This window comes from Etheostoma spectabile, chromosome 5 (genome assembly GCF_008692095.1).
Source record: "Etheostoma spectabile isolate EspeVRDwgs_2016 chromosome 5, UIUC_Espe_1.0, whole genome shotgun sequence".
Classification (NCBI taxonomy): domain Eukaryota; kingdom Metazoa; phylum Chordata; class Actinopteri; order Perciformes; family Percidae; genus Etheostoma; species Etheostoma spectabile.
The window spans coordinates 8853229-8877445 of NC_045737.1; the positions used below are offsets into that span (position 1 = coordinate 8853229).

A 24217-nucleotide genomic window follows, 5' to 3' on the forward strand; every position below is an offset into this window, starting at 1 on the left:
CCTGTATTTTAAATTACAGGTGACATTGTGTATCACAATATATTTCTCAAAAAGACATCACTAAACATACATATAAGCTAAGGCAGTCAAGTAGAGTGCTCTTTGTAAAAACATAGAGATGGTCACTGCTACAGTTTAACATTTTCTGCTAATGGATTTAAATCATTTAACTGCTGTATTTCTTGTAGTAAAAATTGTAAATCTACACGTATCTTTAAGTTCTATAGTCACAACAGATTGTTGATGAGGTTAGAACAGTATTACTACACAATTTAAAATAATATCTGTAACTGTTGTGCTTACAGAACACTTCTGTTTACACTGAACATGAAGACCATGACCATGCTTGATATTTTCTGTACTCCCAAACAGATGCAAATTTCCAGTGGCAGAGTTTTAGCTCATTCTAATGACAACATCCATCCTCTACCTTCTGCTTCAGTCTATTCAAAGTCTTTTAAAGGCGCATAAGTCTGATGTTAGCATGGTGAAGGACTGTTAGGAGGGCATGTGTTTGCCAGAGGTTTGACAGACTGTTTGCTTTGTGTTTTTATGGAGGGTTGGTGAAGGACCGTAGGGTGGAGTTATCTGGATTTCTGTGTCCTGGTTGTGTAATGGGTGTAAAGGAAGTTGTTCTTGGTTGTATGTGTGACTGGGCGCCTCGCTGTAGTCCTCAGGTGTGTGGTGAATGTATGCTTGACTTAGAGCCAAGCTGAGGATCTCTGTCTTTTCCTTGTAGAAGCGCAGCTCTATGCCTTGCCGCCTGGCCAACACCAGCTCCCTCTGCGCCACCTGCAGCTCCTCCCCGAGTCGCCCCGGCAACCTCTGCTCCCGTCCGAGCCAATCCAGAGCCATGCTGCTGCGCATGTACTCATCAAGTCCTCGCTGAGAGTAATAGGAAATCACACTCTGAGGGTGAGATGAGAATATTAGTTATCATCAGTTTGTAGCAGCAGATATACTGATGCTTCAACAAAGTTAGTTGAAACCAGGGATGAGATATGTTCTTGACAAGACCTGTACCTGTCGAGAACACTGCCTTTCCCTCAGAGCCTTCAGTGTCCCGTTCCACTGCAACAATTGGAAAATTGTCATCATCTCCTACACATGGAAAGAGAGGGGGAGAAAGTGGGTTGGAATGAGAGAGAGAGAGAGAGAAAGAGAGAGAGAGAGAGAGAGAGAGAGAGAGAGAGAGAGAGAGAGAAAGTCTTGTGCAACCCCATGAGTAATGACTTGAATAACAAACCCAAACATCCAGCTCTGTGTACATAGGTCTGACAAAGATAACATATTATGTGGCTGCTTCTTGAACCCACACCTAAACTGTGGAGGATTGGATTGAAAGGTTATTGCAAATCTTTAGGGACCATGTAGGTTTCACCCTGATTTATAAAACGCTGTCTGGATGAACAACTGCCATGTGTTAAGAGCTTGTGACAATAGTGTTTAACAGAGAAATAATATACATTAACTGAAACCTCATAATACAAAGATGGAAAATATGACACAGACGTTGTCTGGGGTTGAAGTCCGGGGTTTGCTGGCGTTTGCTTGTTTCCCAATGGATCTGCCTGTGACTTTTAAAAGGTCATGCCCAAACTGTCAAACATTCCCGCTTGACTGATTTAAAAATGACTCAAGCACTGACAGCTGCTTTCCCATGGTAAGCTGTGTGGCAAGATTAAAGTAGTGTGGGAAACATTCCCTTTTCCCCGGGAGGGACAAAGTGCACGTATGGAGGGTTGTATTTCTGGGAAACTATTTTTTCCCCTGCGAGCCATGGAATGATAATGAACCCATTTCCTCCTACTAATAACCCTCTTTCTGCAGACATATGCTTATTTACACAAAGGTAGAAATATAAGGTGTTTCATACCCTGACTCCCCGCCCTGAGATGGAATGGGAATACATTAGCAAAAACATACTAGAGAGGTAATGATAACAATGGAGGGTGGGATAACCACCCAGTGGTTGGGATTCTTGTTATGTTTGGCTTTATAAGTACCTCTTCACAAAGCCTGAATCCTTTGAGGTAAATAGATCTTTCATACAATTACCACATGATTAATCAGTACAGCTACAAGAACATTTAGCAGAATAGGCCTTGGCTTTATGTTTTACCTGGAACTCAAGCATGGTCCTTCCTATGTAGGAGTGGAGCAGTAAACTGTAGGTTCCTATACTGGTGCTTGAATCGGAAGCATCTTCTATGGAGACCTTTACGGAGACAACAGTGCAAGTCAGCATTCATGGTAAGACTTGATTCTTGCAATAAGGTGCAATACTGTGCGTTTGCTCTGGATCCCACTCACAGCACTGTCTGTGGCCGCCTGCTGTAAACTCTGTGTGATGAACTGAAGGTTAATGCGTCGACACGGCAGCTCGTTCACAAGTGAGTTCATCAGGGCCACGCGAGCTGCATCCCTCCGAGCCTGTGCCTGAGTGTCAGACACCTGTGGATGAGGAGATGATCAACATGAACGTGTAAAATTTCAAAGGAGTGCAAAAAAGAGAGGGGAAATTTTATGAAACATTGCCGAGCAGAGTCAAGGGTTGACTAAGTTCAGTCAATAAGACCTGTCTGTGAATGGGAGCCCACTATTAGTCAAATAATGATGGTTTTACATTCATTTGAGCTAATCATGGGATCAGAATTTAAATCACCAATGAGATTAGAGGCATTCACAGATAACTAATCACATGCCTTCTCTGAACCGTGGGCTGCTGTCTGAGTTACAATGAGCCCATTGAGAGGCATTATTGGACTTAAACAGAACATCAATGTGAAACAACCTTGAAAGTGTGTGTGACCGTATGCGTGTTCCCACTGAATGACATTCAAGTGTTGCTAGTGAGCACTTAACTCTGAATATGAAAGTTGATGTAATGCAACAAATGTTTTGCTCAGAAAAACAACAGTTTGTGAGAAAGCTTGATTCTGGGGGTGTTATATAGTTGTTGAGTTGATTTATTCTGGACTTCTGAAGCAAAATGACGAGAAGCAATTTGAGATGAACCTGTGTTTTAGGTGGAACGCTGGATCACTGGATAGCACAGCTGCGTACTACTGTAGGTTCACTCCCCAGTCCGGGCAGGGCCTTTCTATGTGGCGTTTGCATCTTCTCCCTGTGTTGGGGTGGGTTTCTGGTCCCCCCCCCCCCCCCCCCCGCCATAAAGACTTGCATGCTAAGTAGCTCCTGCCATTGCCCTTGATGTACAGTAGGTACTGGCTGTCCCCAGGCACCAGACTATGGCTGTGCATTGCTTCTAATGAGTTGGGATAGGTTCAATGCAGAGGATACATTCCTTGTATGTGTAAATCTACTTGGCAAATAAAATAAATGGCTTTATAAAAATATGACTTTTTCAATGGAATTCCATTGCTAGGCAACAGCCTGGCCCCTTGTTAACTTCTTGTCAGTTGATGTCATTCACATACACTGCAACAGGAAATCAACTTGGGGCCCTTTGGAATGTTTTGTATCTGTGAAAAGGTCTAGTATTAGTATTATGTATGTGTTAGTGGTGGGAATCACCACACGCCTCCTGATACGATATCATCATGATACTCATACCACAATACGATATTTTTACAATTTTAAACATATTGCAATATTCTGCGATATATCGCAATTTATGACCCTTTTTCCAACATCTAATTTTTTCCCAATTTCAAATAATGTCCCAAAAAAGGAAACTTTTTCAACATCTGTTTTATCTAAAAAGATACATTTCTCTGTTTGTTCATATCACTTCAATTTTATTGCTGCAAAATGGCATTGTCAAGCAGACAAACTGACCAACACATATGTAATAAAAGATCGATAGGCTACTTGGCGCCTGTGTATCGATATAGTATTGCCACTGAAAATATTGCGATACTATGCTGTGTTGATTTTTCTCCCCACCCCTAGTATATGTAGTAAATTCAAAACAATAGCCAAACTAGCCATTTACATAGAACAGAAACACCAACTGCATCATAATTCTTAAAAATACTAACTTTTAGCTTATTGCTGGTCAAGTATGTGTCCTTCCAACATCACATTAAGGACAACTAGTGTCTCACTGACACAGCGCAGTTCATCCCAGTTGATGATAAACTCACCTTATAGTTACCAAAGCAGCTTCCTCCAGGCAGGGTGACATAGCAGACGTATGGAGGACCAGGGGACGGTGCAGACTCGTACAGCAGCAAGCTCTCTGTCGGGATGGCTGCAGAACCATCTGACTCACTGGAGGAACCCTTTAACTGACCTGTCTGCCTCTGCTCCCAGAAGTTATGGAGCATGGCCACTACATTCACTGCACACAAGTGGACACATTTCATCAATCATGATTAACTTTTTTTAATATGTAAAATATACTGATAACTTTCCTAAAAGGTTTATTCTAGTATCATACTGGGTAAACCTGTGAGAATGTGTACATTTTAACATAAATATACAAGTCGGACCTCTGTAAATCAGCATTCCCAGACAGTGTTTATTTAAGCAGGATTAGGAACTGTACGTGCCACCCCATAACTTCTACAAATCAACATTTTGTAACCCTTTTCTAACCCTAAAATTGGTTTAAAAGTTTCCTGTGTTCGTCACTGTTTGCTCAACTATTTACTGCATCTCAGTCTATAGCAGCGGGGATAAGTTGACTGACTCTTGGAAGAATACTTTGCAGGAAATGTAACAAAATTAAGCCTGTTTTTTTATCATTTACAACAGTGGTTAATACAGTTGCAACAATTGTAGCAATCAGATTCAGATATCTAAAACAAAGATGTGTCTACTTCCTGTCTAACTAAGTTTCTCACAAAGCTTCTCCGTTACTCACAGTCTTTGGGCCTGGTGTCGGTCTCACTCTGAGACAGGTATGACATGATGCTGTCCTCTACTTCCACTTTACTCATCTTTCCTTCCACAGGTGCATCAAACACAATCAGTCCACTTGTCACATCAAAATGGTCCATCAAAACAGTAAACATGACCCTATAAATGAGCAACCAGCCCCGCCATCCCAGCTCCGGATGGGAACATCATAAGGAATAAGTTCAAAATCTGAAATACCCTCCACTCCCTCTCCCTTTCTCCCCTCCTCCTCCTCTCCTGTGTGAGGATCCCACCAGGGTTTCTCTTTTGAAGCGGACCACCTTTGTCACCCTCGCTGCCAATTAGCTCAGAGGGCCCCTCACTCTTTCCACACACACACACACACACACACACACACACACACACAACACACACACACACACACACACACACACACACACACACACATAGAGGTGGCTAGCTGGAATGCTGAGCCCCTCCCTTTGGGCCGTGAAACTGGCTAATCCCTGAACAGAGCTGGGCAGCTAAACCTCCACAGACCTCCACAAAATTGCCAAGTTGAACCACAGATGGCACAATGTACCACGTTGAGAAACAGGAAATACATAAGTTGTCTGTGGAAAGGTATATTACTGGATGCTTCCTTTATTTGATATACCTTCAGTGACCAGCATGTTAGGGACAATTCTACCAAACATGTAGTGTCTAAGATGTGTGGGATTGGTATACTTTTGACTTCACACACTAATTTGAGCCCACAGAGGCCAGGGTCTCTGAGCTCCATTCACCCGCTTCAATATGAATGGCCATTGTTCAGGTCTGAATTCACCCGTTCTCTGAAAGCCTCTTACATATAAATGAACCAAATTCTCAGAAAGTTGTGGTTTCTTAGCTCCAAAGTCCTCTGCTTTCTCATCTGTTACATGTCATGCCTCAGTTGACTCAGGACAGAGCGAAAGGATATGCGTGTGTATTTCATGCTGAATGTATTGGTGTGTTTTGGAGCATGTTATGTTTGCACATGCTTGTGTCACTTTACTTTTTGATTGGTTGCTGGGAGGGTGGAGGTAGCTGTCTATTCAAACCACCATAATAGTTGGGAGACCATTGAATCACAGGAGTTTAGCATAAAATGAAAGCGCTCTATGAACTTGCATTCTGTTTGATTCTTAAATCCACATCAGTCACTGTCAGCAATGCACCCAGAATGAACTTGAAACTACAATAATGGCAACACTTATTGTTTTTTTGTAGCCATCTTTGAAGTTGATTTGCGACTATCAACTTAAAAGAATGTGCTCACTTGAATAGCAAACATGTAAAGCACAGGTGCATATAATGTCCTGACAAACAAATGTTCATTTTACTTACTTTAATTTTAAACCATTCTTTTGATTAAACAGAGAAAAACACACATTTTGAGTAATGTTTAAAATGGTTTAATTATCAAACACACAGGTTTATTATAAGTAGTTGATATTTACAATAGACTGGATGTTGATCTTGATAGTTCACTACTGCTGCTGAATACAGTTTGTTTTCCCTCTTCTCTCATGTATTTTCCATAACAGTAAGGCACAGTTGAGTTGTTTTTCATCAACTATCATTTCAGACAGAGCAGAGGAACAAAGCAGCATACGTGTTAACCATACAAAAAAAAATGTTGACATGAATTCAGTCCATCTCTGCAGTCCCATTTATCCCCAGAAAGAGGCGGTCTCCATACTAGATTTGATGTTATCTCGGTTTTCTCTCCTGGATTTGGTCACCAAGTTGGCTTCTCCCTTCTGCAGACGTCTCCTCTGTGCTGTCTTCTGTTGTTTGGTGAGCTGCCTCCGCACCTTCTGACGGACTACCTCCTGCAGACAGCAAAACGACAGCAGGTTACTACAGATGAATGCACGCATTCATAACAGGCTGACAATTACAGCAAGGCAGACATAACAGTATCTTGATGTGTCTGCTACAAAACGCCCATCACATTCTTTGATAACCTGCAACACAATGTTAAAGCTCTTTAGCAACATCTACAGGACATTTCAATTTTAGTCAAAACGGTGTAATAGGATTGCTACAATGTCTGGTAAAACACCCAAACTTCCAAGTGATCATCTCAGTCAGAGTATTTGTATTTTGTAACGGTACTGTATTAGTGTCCTTCACTCTCGCATTGACCCTTGTATAATACATTAACTGCAAACAGCTGTGTGTTTGTGTTTTACTTACTGGTGGTATTGTAGAGCAGCTCCCTATACTGCCCATTGTAACCTCACTGTCCGTCCTCATCCTCCTGTGTTCTGCCATATGTAGAAGACTGTCTGAGTCCCTGCAGTAGAAAACACAAATCAATTGCTATTATGGGACATTTTACAGCAAAAATAAACAAAACATAAATTCAGCCTTGGGGTGTAATTTGCATGTTTTTAACCAACCGGCTTAATTTGACACAAGTGATGCTATATTTTAGTCAAATGTCTCTGAAATGTTTAGACCATTTCTGAAGATACCAGGCACTTGTATTCACAGACCTAGAATTATTTGTTGAATCTGTACCACAGTTACAGGTGGTTATGTTAACTTTCCATCATTGTTACCTGAAGGGTTTGAACTCTTTGTTGGAGGCGGAAAGGTCTTCTAACTCTGGACACTCATCCTCTGCCTCATTCAACTCTTTCTCTAAGTCCCCCTCTTCATCCCTTCTAGGAGTAGATGTCTCAGTTCCTTTTTGTTTTTCCCCCTTTTCACTCTTATTCTCCTTATCTTGTATGTCTGGATGAGAGTCGCTGACTTTCAGACCTTCCAGTTCCAGCATTGCATGCTTATATTCCTCCATGTCCACACTCTCTTCTTCTTTTTCTACCTCCTCGTCTGTCGTCTCTTCATCATCACCCTCCTCTTCGTCCTCTTCCTCAGGTCCAGCTGGGTGTAGCAACGCAGCATCTCTCTCCAGATCCTTGGTGAAGCCACTAGCTGAGACTTCGACATCTAGAGAATAAGACCGCCTGTAGGAATAAACAGTGAAAACAAATCAGGTTTTTAAATGAATGTAGAAAAGACAATTACCAATGCATAATATACTTTTTTCTTAATATTGGGACAAATGTTGAATGAAGTACAAGTAAATAAAATCAAGTTCCATTTCACATAGCAGACAACAAAAGACATTTTGGTCAGGGTCACTAAAAAAAAGCTTACAGACATCTAAAACACATTTTTATTGTATTTGAAGAAGTTTTGGAGCAAATGAATCATGAATAGGAACAGTTACCTGATATCTTTGAAGGTTGGGAAGACTGCGCTCTCGTAATTGTATCGTTTGGCAAAGAAATCTTTGATACATTTGACATCTCTGTCAAAATACCTATGAAACACAGTCAGGTAAAGGGAATAAGGGATACATCTTTTTGTTTTGTTTTATTCATTCATTTTAGGTTCTTATTCATTTTTTTAACGGAGACACCAACCATTCAGCATTAGGATGCGAGGTGGACACCATTTGAGGGAAGTCAATCATAGTTATGTGGTCCTGGTCATCCAGCATGAGGTTGAACTCGTTGAAGTCTCCATGAATCAGGCCGTGATTGGCCAGTTTGACTATGAGCTCCATGAACTCATTGTACAGTGCAGGTGGATCCTGCAGCTCATGCACCTGATACCTGGAAGATGTCACACACACAATAAACACAAATTATATAAGGAGCAGAGAGTAGGAAAGTGTGCTATTGGTATTGTATTATATAAAGCAAGCAAGAAGGATGGCTTGTTTACATACAGTGGATATCCATTGATGAACTCCATCACAACAGCATGTCTGTTATAGTCCACAGGTTTGGGAACAGGAAAGCCCCGATCATACAACGCCTGAAAAGTAGGAGATGACTCAAAAGATGCCCCAGACAAAACTGGATTCCTATTGCCCATCTTATGAATTGCTGAGGGACACCTTTCTTTCTATACCACATAACTTAAATACGTTGTCCGATTTGTTCCATTACCTTCATGTAGGCAAACTCCTTCATGGCAGAAAGGCGAGAGAGGTAGAGCCAGGAAATGTTTTTTCTGTGTTGGTGGTAATCTCTCTTGTTCTTCAGGTTCCTAAAGGAGGTACGACCCAATCTGTGAAGCTTTAGAGCGTACTGCTCGTTGTTTGGGCTCGCCACAATATATATATCTACAGGATGTGAGCACAAACAAATATTTTTATGAACATTAAAAGTTTCTGACCTTGATTAAGCAGCTTGGGAACCTGACAGAGAACAGATGTTATTAGATCAACATGCAGAGAATCATTACACAAACTAAGGCCTTTTGAAACACTACAGTTAAATATACATCTCGGCATTTCTTTATGGTTAGGGGTAAGAAGAAAAAAAAAAATCACAACAGGGCTGAAAATACTTCAATATTATTTGAAACTTTCTGCATGCGTGTATTTCTCTGAGATGAATCTGCATATACGTATTAAACACTTGACTTTCCTGGTGTGAAGCTTATTATGATATAGCTATACTGTACGTATCAATGGTAACAAACTCGTTTCATGCCATTGATTCTAACCGAATCACGCATGCCAAACAAAAGGTGGCTATGTGAACGTTTTTTTTTCTTACCTGACTCTTTGCCCACACCCATCTGATTGCCAACTGAAATGAGCACCTCTCTGGAGCACAAGGTCTTTAAAGCCAAGTAGTCATATCCTCCGTTATTCAGCCTGTAACCTTGCACAGCTGAAATCCACATACACATGCAGCATTAGACGAATAACCTACATGTGCCATTTCTGACAAGACTATTGAGGTTCAGTTAGCATTCATGTGTGTTTTCTTACTCTTGTTGCGTTCATAGGCCACAAGTTTGTGTTTGACAAGCTCTCTGAGGATCTTGTTGCAGCCGCCGTGTTTGAGGCTAGCGATGGAGGACAGGAGACTCACTGGGACTATCTCATGGTTCTTCATCCCCATCTCAACCTGTGTGAAGGGAAGTTCACATGAAGAAACCAGAATAGATCATTAGAGTGCTGAAATAAACCGACCAAGGCTAGCCTAGCACAGGTCAACTAGCTATATGGCACTAAGCAGTTAGCTAGCTCAGCAAGTTAGCTCAGCTAGCTAACTCGCTACTTACCGCTGTGAGGACTCGGAAGTCATCTCGAGATAAGTATCTCAAAACCACGACATTCAGCTTCCCCATGTTTTCAACCGAATAACAGTTAGCGAGTGTGTGTTTAGAATATTATTACTGGTACTCAGTGCTCCACATTTTTAGTATACACACGTGCAAAGCGGAAGTACGGGGAACGGAAACGGTCACTTCATTCTACGTTCTACATTCGACGCACTATACGTAACTAAGACACGGTAATACAACACGCAAGAGTTTACTCAACATACGTTAACAATGTTTCAGCGTAAATAATAATAATAATAAAAATGAAATTGAATAATAAAACAACAGATATCATTAGCATTAACATCACATGAGCATGGATGCATAAAAAAGGCTCTGAAAGGAGATGTTTACTACCACCTAGTGGTAAAGTGGTGAAAGTCAGGAGACACACACGGGTGCACATCCTGTAAGGACCATATATTAATATTAGTATTAACAGTCTATGGTAAGGACGCGCTCTGTTTACATGTGGTCAAGGAACATAGACATATTTCTATTTTTACTTAATGTCATTCTAAAAACTATTCCACAGCCTACAGATTTTTTTTAACCTGTTTTCAAACTTCAAAAATATTTCTCCAGCACTTTATAAGGCTTAAATGTTTTGCATCTGTAAGCTTTGAGTGGCACTTTAATTTCACTTTTGGATTGCATTATGGGACAACATTAGGCTACTGACTTTTTGAGTAGACTTAATTTAGCTACTTTTTCAGTGTCAAAACCAAAACGTTCTTAACATTATTGTGTAGCATGGAACTGAGATACAGCTGCAACTAGACCTCTTCTCAATCTACCTCACTCTCTCCATGTTGCATCTGTTAGGGCGGGACGACATACACTTGTAATGTTAGTGGTGACATTAGGTTGTTCCCTGCATAGCTTCAGTCAACTTCAACCTTTGCAGAGGTCTAATCAGATCTGTGTGGATGTGCAGATTTTTTATTTAAAAAATAAATAGGAAATAGTCCTTTGTTACAGAAGACATTTTGACAAATAGCAGGCCTTCAGGCACTCATGAATAGAACAGGACCACTGTTAATGTCATTGGTGACACTTTTGTTCTACTATCAGACGTCAAAATGTCTTCCATGAAAAAGGCTTATTGATGCCAATGAGTTGTGGAGTGTATAGGATACAAATATTTGGTGGTGTGGACTGGATGTTTTGAGTGTGTTCTAAAATTTGTATTTGTTGTGGATGTGTTTGGTGTTGTTTATTTGATGGTTGGTTGATCTATTGACTTTTGTGTAGTTATAGTGTGTTTTGTAGTCATTATAGATCAGCAGTGCTGTGACTGCAAGAGAAGTTTCCCCTCAGGGGCAATAAAGTATCTCATATGGTATCATAAAATGAAAGAAATAGTGAAGCTACTGGAAACACTGCATGATCCCAGTCAAATGTGAAGGTGTGGTGTGTGTGTGTCTGTGTGTGTGTGTTTTATGTGTCTGTTTGTAAGGGAAAAGATGTTTAACAAAGATTTACCAAAGGTTACCATAGTAGTTGGATTTCGTGCATTCCATGGGCAGGTAGGTTCTGAACAGAGTGCGTGTGTGTGTGTTGTGTGTGTGTGTGTGTGTGTTTACTCAGGACTGCCCTGTGAATGACACCATTCTGTTCTGCTGCCAGTACCACACACACACACACACACACACACACACACACACACACACACACACACACACACACACACACACGTCACAGTGAGCTCTCTTCCACAGGCTGTGTTGACTCAGTGGAATTCCTCCACTGGTTTATTTAACATTCTGCAGTTCAGCAAGTGACTGTGTCCAAAGAGAGGCCCGGCATATTGTGTGTGTGTGTGTGTGTGTGTGTGTGTGTGTGTGTGTTTGTGTGCACACAATTTAAGAGAGGTATTTTACTGACCTTAATATAATATTACTGAAGACCCTCAATTGTAATTGGCTTTTTTATGAGTAATAACATTATTCAAAAACATTGTAAGTGTTTTACCCAAGACAAATGCACAAGTCTGCAGATAGCAGGAGTTAGACAATGAGCTTTGTGTGTGTTACCAGGGCCGGATTAGTACCCCCAGGGGCCCCTGGGCACAGAAGCTCATGGGCCCCCCTCCACCCCATAACACCCACGCCCTGCAAAGGAGGTGATAAAAAATCTATTGACAACCAGCAAACTGCAGGCAGCTGATAGAACCTTCGCCCCACCAGACAGACTACACACACACACACACACACACACACACACACACACACACACACAAACACACACAAAGATACTAAGGCCCACCAGGTGTGTGATTTTACATGCCTTTCCAGTTCAATGAACCAAGTACTGCCATCTGACTCACACATTACAAGAAAATGTTACAATGAATTAAATCATACCAAAGCATTGTATGGCTCAAGACTATGGCAATATAGTATTCATTAAAATCACCCAAGCAGAAAGCACAATAGTAATTCTGTGTGATTGACTGAAGATACAACAATGTCATCACACAACACAGCTGAGGGCAGGTTACAAAATAACTGTCACTAAGTCAGCTGGCAACTTCACAAACTGCAAAAGCCAACATGTACTGCACTTGACAACTAGCTAAGTCTCACACAGGCCTAAAGCAGCATCACAAAATAATGATGCAATACATGTCTGATATGCATGGCATTTCAGTAAACTAAACAAAATATGTACATTATCTGGTCACATGGTCACAACACATTATATTAGCCTACTCAATTTACATATAGCATAATAACTCTGTTGATGCCATCCTATAAGCCTCCGTATGGATGGCATGGTGTTCACAACGCGTAGAAAAGGATCTTGAGTCCAGGCATTGATTGTCTTTGGGTGGTGTTCCCGTTTGTTATAAAAGTAGAAAATATGAGTATTTCACTCAAAATAGTACTTCACCCAGTGTGGCTGATAAATAATGTGCGGTGGCTTGCTGTCAGTGGAGTGGGCACTCACAATATTGATTGCCACACCCGTGAATGTACCTTGTGCTCAGTGAGGTAACACACCTAGTGCAATACTACCCCAAGTGGCTAAAATAAATAACTAAATTAACCTGACTAAAAAAGTGGATACAAATGGCTTCTACAAGCTCTTAAATTTAAAAATTCTTCTTTCTTATCTTTTTCTTTGCAAAGTCACAGATCAAATCCTCAAAGTCCAACTCCCTCACCAGCTCATTAAACCCTACAAATATGTTGCTGTGTTTTGGGAGCACTTTACAGGCAAAGCAATACATGTCTTTGGTGGACAGTAAATATAGAATCCACTCCCGTGGTACCGTTTCAACATTGTGAAGGTGTTGGGTCAGGGCTGGATATTTAGCTGCCCGATTCTGAAAGACTATATCCCTCTGAGTATATGCTCCTCCCGGACAGCCTCTGTAGTCGGTCCCCATAGTTCACGGTCTTCTGAGATGATGGTACCTGAGGTGCCATTACCTTGTTCTGTTACGTCTTTTTCCACAACAACTTTGCTAAAGTTAACGTTAGCTACCATTATCTGTGGCTGAGCGTAGCTGGTAGAAGGCAGCGATTCTTCCAGACAAACGATGGCTAGCTCCTCGACATCCTCCTCTTCATCAATTTGATTCCCAACTCTTTTAAAAAAGCTATTTATTCATGGGACATTCTTTAATAGCAGCCGCTTCTTTCGCTTCCTTTTCCCAATTTGACCACGGATCGGTTACAAATTTGGTAACCAATCCAGTCCTGTCCAGTCATCCAACTGACATGTAAAACACTCAATCACAAGACTTCACTTTTTGTAAACAACTTTATTTTATTCTGATTGGATAATTATTACAACTTTGGTTGGGGCCGTGTGCGCATGGGCCCATTGGGTAATCCGGGCTTGTGTGTCACGTCACCTTTTGGTATTACCTCAGCTCGCTTGAAACCTCGACTGAGAGGGTACTAAAAAAGGACCTATTACCAGGGACTTTTTTGTAATGGAAACCCCAAAAAGGCGAGTCGAGGAGGTACCATGCAGTGGGAAAACGTCATCAGTATCTGTAAGTGCTCTGCAAGTCTCATGTTATTACACTAAAGGCTCCTGTCTGTTCAGTTATGTCACTAGTGCTGCGTGCATTAACAGCTCCAGCAGGCGTGTCTTGGGTAGTAAAGTATACATCCTTACCCACATAAGCACAAGTTGTGGACAAAAAAAGGGAGGCAGTACAATATAATGTATTCTAATAAAACAACACCACCACAAACAGAGTTGAAGGAGCATGTTTCTAACACAGCAGCTACAAAAATGGAACATAAGTTGTTTTAAGTCAGTTACTATGTATTACAGGGCTATTGTCGTAGAATATATTAGATTGTACATATTTCTGCTCCACTCTATAATGTAACACTGAACCATTTGAATTGGTAGGGAACAACATGGCCCTTTGCTGGATTCATCCTAATGAACGTTAATGCAGTATGTCATCCTGTTGAATTGCATTATGTTAAGAATTTTCTGATATTTCAATTTTACAGTGTAAAAACAAAACATGTTTCTTTTGTTTTTTTTTACTAATTGATGCAGAAAATGTCTTGCAGATCTTCATTTTGATGCTAGATGGCACTGTGACACAAATGGATAACTGTAGCTGCTATTTTTTTGTCTCACACAGACCTTTGTTGTCTATGGTTAAAGAATTGAATAATGAACAAGATAGAACTGAATAATTTTTTCCTGTGTGTGCACCTGGCCTTTTGTTTGAACAGAAGTTGATATTATGCAGACACAGTGGTTCTAACAGGGTCAGGCCTTTGATAACATTATGAGTGTAAGAGGGCAGTGACATTATTGGCTGTCCAGTAGTACGGTCTGTCCCACATGGTGAAAAATAGCCTAGAAGTTATTCAGCTGAGAGACTTGACAGCACCATGATTGGAAATCCTCCTATTGACTCTCAAACATGCAGTAGATATAATATAAATCATCTTTTTAATAAATGCAATCAATTTAGCATTAAAAGTCAATGCTTTGTAACTATTCTTCCAACTATTTTGATTCCTAATAAGCTACTTGTCTTGAAAGTTAGTGTTCAGGCTTTTTTGTTTTGACCATACACATCTTTTTCTGTTCATCTAAGCTTTGATTTTTAAAACTACTATTTTTTTCTCTTATTCAATGCTGAAGGCTGTAACGCTTTACCTTGATTAGATACTTGTAAAAATGTACCAACTCTGATAATGATCAGATTACCAGATCATCCTGAAACACAATTTCTCATTGGATTTTTTAGATTTATTTATTTTCTGCTGTTACGATGGCATGACTACTTTTAAATGATGATTTAATGGTTCGGAGTCGAGGTAGAGGTCTGTAGAGGTATGACTGATTGGCTGATAGACTGAGTGTGTTTTTTTACTGATAAAACTTGTAGTTTGCTCCTCTGGCTCTTAGCAGCTGCAGTTTGAGAGCCTGGAGACAGAATTTCTTCTTAAACAGACTATGACAGACAAGCGCAGCCGTCTGTTTCACTGAGTCGGGACAGTTACACACAAGCACAGACTAGAGTGGCCGATGGTGTGTTAGTCGAGCTGTAGACGGGAGTATAGAGGGAGAGTGTGTGGACCCGCCTGTATGGAATTATCTGGAACATGGTGGAACGTCCATTCCAGCATGCACGCACACACACACACACACACACACACACACACACACACACACACACACACACACACACACACACACACACACACACACACACACACGCACACACAAAGTGAGATAGTGTCTTCTTTCCAGATGTGTGAGTGAATGTTTTTGCCATGCTTCGACACAAAGCCGCTCTCTTTTCAGTCTTCATACCATTCCATCTTTTTCTCCCTCATTTCTTATTTTCTTCATCTCAGTCTCGGCCAAATAGAATCCAATACATTTGATTAAAAAGTAGCCATAATGTTTTGAGACACAATCAACGACACCTTCTGTGTTTATGTGAGCACCATGCATGCCCACTGGTCTTTAGATGTATTGTTTAAAGTGTGATGACCCCATCCATTTGCTGTGGTTGGAGGGCTGAATATCCTCAATGGACCTGAACTAAATCAAGATCCTTTGATTAGAAATTAATGAGCCCCTCGTTAGCGTAAGATGAAAGTGGGAGCTGGATAGGTTAAAGTGATGAAAGGACCTTTGCAGTGCAGACTGAAGGGAAGTGATACATTTGATGTACACATGTGTATCAAAGCGAGCAGCCCTTCCCCCATTATTTCATTCACATGAAGAAAGAAATTGCTTATGATGTTTTAATAATACATAAAAGCTAAAAAATGGTAGCATATCTACTACCCAGTCCTATATTGACCCCCAACATCTTTATAGTTAATTTACAAATTGCGTAGCACATGTATAAAATATGTATTTAAAAATGTCATTTACAAAATGAGCAACTGAGAAAACTCAACTAACCCCTGAGCAACAAACGTCAACTATATTGTTACTTTTTGTACATATTTGAGCATGTAATGCATCTTTTTAAAAAGTTGGAGAAAGATTTTCCAAGCTGTTTTCAAAGGGTTGTTTATATCGTGTCTTGTTTGAATTACCTTTACTGTGTTGCTGCAGAGTAAACTTGGGATCATGGGAGATTTGCCCCCTTCAGCCCACAGAGGATAAGCGTGAACAATTTTGAAGGTAATACACATACACACCTAAGCACACCCTCACAGTTTCAGCCTGTTAAATTCCGTTTGTGTTGTTTCCCTGAGTTAAGCTTCAGGGAGAGAATGCTAAATTGAGGCAGGAATTGGAGAAGCTTAGGAAGGTCTCCAACAACAAGCGTGGGCTTTGTTCCTACGGTATCATCGCTGTGCCTTTAGCCAGCTGCTGTGTGTTTGGAAACATCAAATTTGATTAGATGAGAGCAGAGGAGAGATCTACTTACTCTGCCTGTTCTGCTGCAAGTCTCCTAAACAATAATCTGCTTTCAGGTGCCGGTACAAGCAGCAAATAAACAAGGGGCCTTAGGAGAAATATGAGGAGGGAAGGCATAACCTGTTCCAAACCCAGCTGATACAGTTTCTGAGAAAGACACATACACAAATGACTATTTTCCTCAGTCATTATATGTTCATGTTCTCTCTTTCTGAAGTTTTTTGCTCTTACATGTGTTGCAGTGTAGATGTGGAAAATGACTACCTCTACCACACAATAAGGTACAGACAAAACATAAATAAATACAGTGAATTTTAGAGATAATATTTTGGCACAAACTGTATGCAGGATGTGTAACTTTGCATTTCCCCACTAAAATAAGTGAAATGAGTGAAATACAAACCCATTTACTGATTATAATAATTGTGTGGTTTGCTTACATTAAGTCTTGTTGTCTAGGGATCTGTGTGTGTATGACCAGCAATGTGGACTTCCCTTTTAGCTATAGTGGCACATGCCCAACCCCCCAAAAGGTTAGTTATCATGATTTTTGATTGGACTGTGCACATAATCTTATTAAATAAAAGGGGGTTTGAGAAGGGGTTTGTTTTTCTTGCACTTTTTTTGGGGGGGGGATATTGGATGCATTTCGGTAGGTTCTCACATCCTTAAGTGGCTTATGATTTCACAGTGACTTCTTGAGTCATCACTGTGGAAGTTGCCAGGCAAACAGCAGAAAGACCAGGTAGTCACTGTGCCAGGTCAATAAATAGTCCCAGCACGTAACTCTTTAAAATATCACAAATTGGCATTTTTACATTTCAGTTTTTAAAGGGATTAAACAAACAATATATTACATGCCAATTATTATCCTTTATTTATCCATGGAAGGTTCACTGAGAGGCAACCTCTGTTTTGCAGTAGTAGCCTAAAGGTTAAAGATAACCTTTAGGCTACTACTGCCCACTTAGTGAGGTTTAGATGGGCTGTTTGGACAGAGCCAGGGTAGCTGTTTCTTTTTGCTTTTAGTTATTATGCTAAGCTAAGCTAACAATCTTTTTTCTCCAAATAAAGGCGTGATATCAATCTTCTCTTTTAAGTCTCGGCAAAAGGTCAAATAAGAGTATACAATATAAAACAGATGCACCAAATAAAGAACAGATGCAGTCAAAAATAACAAGACAAATCTGTGTTTACGTGTGTTTTTGTGTGCATGTGTACGTCTGTGGGTGTGTGTGAAAGTATGAGTAATGTAGCATGAGACCTAGCCAGATAATAACATGCCACAGTGATAGAGAATGCTGCTAACTAACAGCAGTTCCGAGATGATCCTCTCTATCACACACACAATCCTTGCTTGTCGGACCCTTGTAATGGGATCACTGAGGGATTGGTCCTGCGTCAGTCACAGTGCAGGTGCAATGTGTACTCATACAAAAAGGTTCAACCAGCCACCCACACACTCACACTCACACACATATCATCTAGAGTCTGAACATGGCAGTGGATCACTGGAACAGGAAAGCTGCTCTTTATCTCAGAGGTTTCTGTTGTTCGGGCAATCTGATAGCAGCTACATCTTGTGTGTGTGCGTGTGTGTTTGAATGTGTGCACATTTGAGTGTATCTGTGTGTCTAGTTTAATAGCATTAACTCCTGCAAGCGTGAAATGAGACAGCCTCCCACTATCTGTCTTTAAGAGCAGGGCTGAGAGAGCAGAGTGGCTGAAATGAACTGATGGATCAGGCAGGCTTCTAGTCAGATGAGCCTGTTAACTCTAATAGAAACGGTGCTGGTGTCAGTAGAGAGACATCTCACAGTGAACCATAACGAATCCTTACATTTTATCTAATATGTATTCTGTATTTAATAGCAATTTGTAAGGTGATAGCTTGATGGGATGTGGTTATATATTAATTTCAAAGGGAACAATGACATATTTGTGATTGCTACATTCCTCAGCTTATTTCAATCTGTTTAGGCAACTGGTTTAGTTTAGGGGAAAAGACACTAGTAGTCCCCAGCGAGCCAGCTATTTAAATGTATGTCTACACTGACTGAGTTTTATTGTATTTTCCTCACAGTGTAATTAATATGCATTGGACTTCAGATTGTTTGGCATTTTGTGTAAAATTGTGTTGCAGTGGTAGAAAATGTAAACACAAGCTTGTTAGATTCTCATAAATTCAAACACATGCTGGGAAAGTCTTCTGGATTGTCCTGACAGCAGCCTTGGCTAGCAATCGATGAGATTATTCCATAAAACCCTAAACATGTTTTCTAAGCCTCGACGGCAGGTCAGTCGGCGTGCTGACTGTGGTAACTGCCAGAGACAGCAGATATCAGACTATCACAGACAATCTGAAAAACAGATGTTTTTCTTTTCCGGTTTGGGAGTTGTGAATCTCACTTGTTGTGTCCAAATCCATCTTCCAGTTCTGCATGATTAGTTGTTTTGCGAAAAGTGAAGTAACACACACTGCAGGACACACACTCACATCCCACACACACACACACACACACACACACACACACACACACACACACACACACACACACACACACACACACACCACACAACCATCAAGACTGTGCATCAAAGTAATCACATCGCAAGGGATGCCGGGTAATTTGGTTAAAGATGTCAGGAACGTAAATCACCCTCAATCAGTCCTGCTCTCTCATTGGTCAACCCTCCCACCTCCAGAAGAACTTCATTGGTCACTCATCCAGCCGGCTGTCTCTGTAGGTCTTGTACTGTTCAGCTGTTGCTCACCAGGAAACATTAGATACAACACAAAATTCAAGCTCCAGTGCGAATATCAAAACATGTAACCTAACTCTGTATGATTGATGATAGACAAAATTGTGTTTTTCTTTAGAGGAATAATTCAACACTATTTATATTTGTTTTCTTACCGAGAGTTAGATGATATGATACCCCTCTCACATGTAGCCAACCAGCCAGCAGCAAACAACATATAACATGGTAATAAGTGAGCTTTAGTTGTGCTGGTAGGCTGAGTGTTTTTATACCTTTGGACAGAACCAGGCTAGCTGTTTCCCCCTGTTTCTAGTGTTTATTCTAAGCTAACCAGCTGTTGGATGTAGCTTGTAGCATGTTCAATGACAACTACCTGACTGGACATCAATGTAAAAAAAACTAGCTCTGGTTAAAAACGTCCTTCAGGACATGCTGAATAGATTGGTCTTCGTATATTTGGATAACCTGATCTATTCCAAGTCTGTTGAGGAGCATAAGATACATGTGCGACAGGTCTTGCGACGGTTACAGGAAAAAAGTTTGTAAAGATGGAAAAATGTGAGTTTCATGTGTCTGACACCTCTTTTCTGGGTTACACTGTAGCTCAGGGGGAGTTGAGGATGGACCCAGCAAAAGTCTCAGCTGTCACGGATTGGCCAGCCCCCTCGACCCGCAAACCGCTTCAGCGCTTTCTGGGTTTTGCAAACTTCTACAGTAGGTTTATCAAGAACTTAAGAGTTAATTCTTGATTTTTGGAAGAATTGTCTTGAGCCTCACACCATTTATGGTGGAAATGTTTTTTTTGTGATCAAATATTTTTAGAGATATTTTCAGATATTTGAATTCCTTCTACCAATAGGCTCTTAAATGCTTCTGATGGCAGCAACCTGTAACATTCGGAGCCTTTAATTCTGGGGAAGCATAATGCTTTGGTTTATGTACATGTATTTATTATTATTATTAACCTAAGTTGTATTATGGTTGTATATTTATTAAATCTAGCTTAATTTCGGCAACCTGTGTGTGCGTGGCTTCTCTTGCCTGGGTTTCCTATTTGTTGACCTGCTGCTACTGACATGTTGGTTGATTGAATGATTGTGATGGTGTTTATTCTTCTTTATTCTAGTCTGTTTTTTATAATACTTGTTAAATGCAAAATTGAAATGAAAGAAGTAATAAATGTACAAACCTGAGAGTAGTATCAATCTTCTCATCCATCTCTCGACAAGAAATTGAATACACTTATTTCTCAAAATGTTGAACTATTCTTTAGTGGCTGACTCATTGCTTTGACAAAAAAGGCAAAGTGTAGCAGAGTCAGCCAGGGACCCTACATCAAATTCACGGTGTGTGTTAGCTGTGGTTTAATTGCTCTATTACTTTAACTGCTGCAAGATGTAGATATTTATTCAATTTCAAATAAATATCCACACTCATTTTGTTTCTCATTTTGAAAAACAGCGTTGAAATTGCAAAGCAGTTTCTCTTACTTGTTAAATCAAATATTAAAATGAATTGTCCTCCCTGCCATGTGTTTCGCGATATAAAACAGTGGTGGTGGAAAACAACCTGACTGTAGCGTATATTTCTGTCTGCTATGTGTAGTTGAATGGTAGGAGAAGGCTTGTCACACACACACACACACGCACAAACACACACGCACATGCACACGCTCATGCTTATACATACACATACTTTAGATGTTCAGGGCTTTGATTTTCTCCAGCCTGCACTACAGGGTAGACAGCTCGGGATCTTCAAACAATACCTGGATAACACTCTGACACCCTCACTGCATATCTAGTGCTAATGATTACTTGTTAAGCACAATTCACACACATACACACAGACATAAACTCAGAGGCCTGAGCTCAGACTTAGTGATTCTGTGAACGCTGCACATCTCACAGCCTTTTCCATTCTCTCTTACTCCCCTCAGGGCAAAGACCTTGATCCCTCCGCCAACCAATGATTGGGACGATACACAGCATTAATAAATGAAATGAGTATGTGTAGCCAATAAAGAGACGACACACGCACTGGTAAAAATATGTATGATGTCCCGAGAATGTCAAATTTTGTGCTGGATGAATGTTTGCTTTTGTGGACGGGGGCAGTGAAGGTGATGGACAGTGAATGGAGCATACAAATCAACAGCCACCCACGGGGAAAATCATCCCACCTTGGATGTTTACTGCACAGGGACCGCTCTGTGTCAGACTGCGGTTCTCAGTAAATATTCCTGGTATGTGTGTATGTGGTAGTGTATACTCTCGAGAGGGGGTGCTGTGTGGAGTGGTGGAAATGCAGTGAAAGAAGAGATTTTGTGTGTGCTGAGAGCAGATCGATGTGGCTCTAATCTAAGGCAGTATGATGTGATTGATTACCTCATATTCTGAGAACTGCACATATACCTCCACTGGGTGTGATGGACACACACACACACACACACACACACACACACACACACACACACACACACACCCCACACACACACCACACACACACACACACACACACACACACACACACACACACACAACACACACTCTGTGGTCAGTTCAGCCAAGCAAAAGAATAGATTGGGATGAAATGAAATAAGAACAGATTGGTTTTGCTGGGCACAAGACTGGACACTGTTCAAGAGGGTCAGGAAAGATGATGGGAGCAGAAAATGTTCATTTAATACCATCTTTCATGTGTGAGATGTTTTTTTCTGAAATTGGTTTTCCTGAGCTGCATTGGCTGTGCTGTCTGTGTGTTAATGTAAATGTGAAAGTGCACGTTGTTGACAACATGTTTATTTTGGTAAAGCCGTGGTCGTGGAACAGTGACAGATGAAATAACTGTTCCGTCTGAGCAACTGGAGAAGTGTGTAAAATGAGCAAGAGCTACTTGCCCCCATAGCGTGGCAGAGTGTTTGCATATCTTACATGTTTGAAATGTTAATGACACCTGTAGGCTACGTTGTACTGAATCTACTCATAATGAGATAGTGTGCACATAATTGCTTGTATTTTGGTGAGTTAACACATTTTCTGTGTGTGTGTGTGTGTGTTTTGTGTGTGTGTTGTCTTGGTCATTTGCTCTGTGTATGTACAGGGCATGTGTTTGTATTTGAGTGTGTTTTACACACTTGGGCTTCAGCATCTCCTCATTGACATGCATGGTGTCAGGAACCTCATTTGAACTGCTGGTAATGGGCTCTGCTGTGTGTTTACCTGCTGGGCTGTACTGCCCTGTCTCTTCTGAGAACTAACGTATTGTTTGAAAATTCACCACCAATGTCCTTCTCATTGTGGCTTGAAGCCTTCATTTTTTTCTCTACTTGAAGTAAATAAAACTTGTATTATTGACATGTTGATACTAAAGTTTACTTTTCAAAAACACATATTATTATGTTAAAATTCCACACTCAAGTGGGGCTGCAGCGGTCTACTGTTACATGATATCAGAATAAGTCCTTTAAGAGATAGTTTGATGTTTTGAAAAGTATGTTTTTAAGCTTTATTGTCAAGAGTCACATCTGTTGTTTCAATATGAGGCTACAGCCAGCAATTAGCATAGCGTAGCATAAAGACTGGAAACACTGGAAACAGCTAGCACACAGCTAGAACACAAGTTTGTTCAAGCATATTACAATATATATTTACATTTAAAGTGGCGGCCCCACTAGTGGCCTGAGCAATTATGACGGGAGCAAAGCAGAAAGTAAGGTGACAAAGTGTCACATTTCCAATGCAGGTTGTGGAGATGAGATGGATGGGTCAAACTAACACAGGGCATTCACCTAAGACGTCAGGGTTCATGTCCCATTTGAAAATAAAAGTGGACGGTGAGTTTAATATATATTTTTTTACTTTACGGAACAAACGGCTCTACATCACGTTCTACGTCACGTGTTTCCAAAATTGAAGTAACGTCTGATTTGAACCCAAACCACAATCACCATGATTTTCTAAACTTAACTAAGAAATTTTGGTGTCGTAACATTTCCAAACTGTGATTGTTTCACAATGTAAACATTATGTTTAAATCTGTGACCGTTACGTTTTCTGGTTTACAGTGGTGTGAAAATGTGTTTGCCCCCTTCCTCATTTCCTGTTCCTTTGCATGTTTGTCACACTTAAGTGTTTCGGAACATCAAACCAATTTAAACAATCGTCAAGGACAAAACAAGTAAGCACAAAATCCAATTTGTAAATGAAGGCGTTTATTATTAAAGGTGAAAGAAAATCCAAACCATCATGGCCCTGTGTGAAAAAGTGATTGCCCCCCTTGTTAAAACATACTATAACTGTGGTTGTCCACACCTGAGTTCAATTTCTCTAGCCACACCCAGGCCTGATTATTGCCACACCTGTTCACAATCAAGGAATCACTTAAATAGGAGCTGCTTGACACAGTAAGGTCCACCAGAAGTCCTTAAAAGCTACACATCATGCCGAGACCCAAAGAAATTCAGGAACAATTGAGAAAGAAAGTAATTGAGATCTATCAGTCTGGAAAGGGTTATAAAGCCATTTCCAAAGCTTTGGGAATCCAGCGAACCACAGTGAGAGCCATTATCCACAAATGGCGAAGA

General features: G+C 40.6%; 2 protein-coding genes across 2 annotated transcripts; both read right to left on the reverse strand.

Annotated features, from left to right (window-relative positions):
- Nucleotides 1-201: 201 nt before the first annotated feature.
- Nucleotides 202-5065, reverse strand: LOC116689260 (protein limb expression 1). Its single transcript, XM_032515727.1, has 6 exons — nt 4832-5065; nt 4110-4306; nt 2314-2454; nt 2123-2218; nt 1024-1101; nt 202-909 (listed from the first exon to the last, which is right to left on the reverse strand). The coding sequence occupies exons 1-6, from the start codon at nt 4980-4982 to the stop codon at nt 499-501; spliced, it is 1074 nt and encodes a 357-aa protein (XP_032371618.1). The 5' UTR covers nt 4983-5065; the 3' UTR covers nt 202-498.
- A 1185-nt stretch (nt 5066-6250) lies between these two features.
- Nucleotides 6251-10203, reverse strand: riok2 (RIO kinase 2 (yeast)). Its single transcript, XM_032515708.1, has 10 exons — nt 9952-10203; nt 9656-9794; nt 9438-9554; nt 8823-8998; nt 8600-8688; nt 8292-8483; nt 8096-8188; nt 7422-7829; nt 7054-7153; nt 6251-6686 (listed from the first exon to the last, which is right to left on the reverse strand). Exons 1-10 carry the CDS (start codon nt 10015-10017, stop codon nt 6525-6527), a joined length of 1542 nt encoding a protein of 513 aa, XP_032371599.1. The 5' UTR covers nt 10018-10203; the 3' UTR covers nt 6251-6524.
- Nucleotides 10204-24217: the final 14014 nt, after the last annotated feature.

Excerpts from the sequence above, each read along its gene's own strand:
- LOC116689260 (XM_032515727.1), bottom strand. The coding sequence starts at position 4,982 with ATGTTTACTGTTTTGATGGACCATTTTGATGTGACAAGTGGACTGATT. Across the intron at positions 2,455-4,109 it reads GCTGCTTTGGTAACTATAAG|GTGTCTGACACTCAGGCACA; the intron begins GTGAGTTTATCA and ends CCTCATCCACAG. Across the intron at positions 910-1,023 it reads AAAGGCAGTGTTCTCGACAG|AGTGTGATTTCCTATTACTC; the intron begins GTACAGGTCTTG and ends TCTCACCCTCAG.
- riok2 (XM_032515708.1), bottom strand. The coding sequence starts at position 10,017 with ATGGGGAAGCTGAATGTCGTGGTTTTGAGATACTTATCTCGAGATGAC. Across the intron at positions 8,484-8,599 it reads TTCATCAATGGATATCCACT|GTATCAGGTGCATGAGCTGC; the intron begins GTATGTAAACAA and ends GACATCTTCCAG. Across the intron at positions 7,830-8,095 it reads CCAACCTTCAAAGATATCAG|GCGGTCTTATTCTCTAGATG; the intron begins GTAACTGTTCCT and ends TTATTCCTACAG.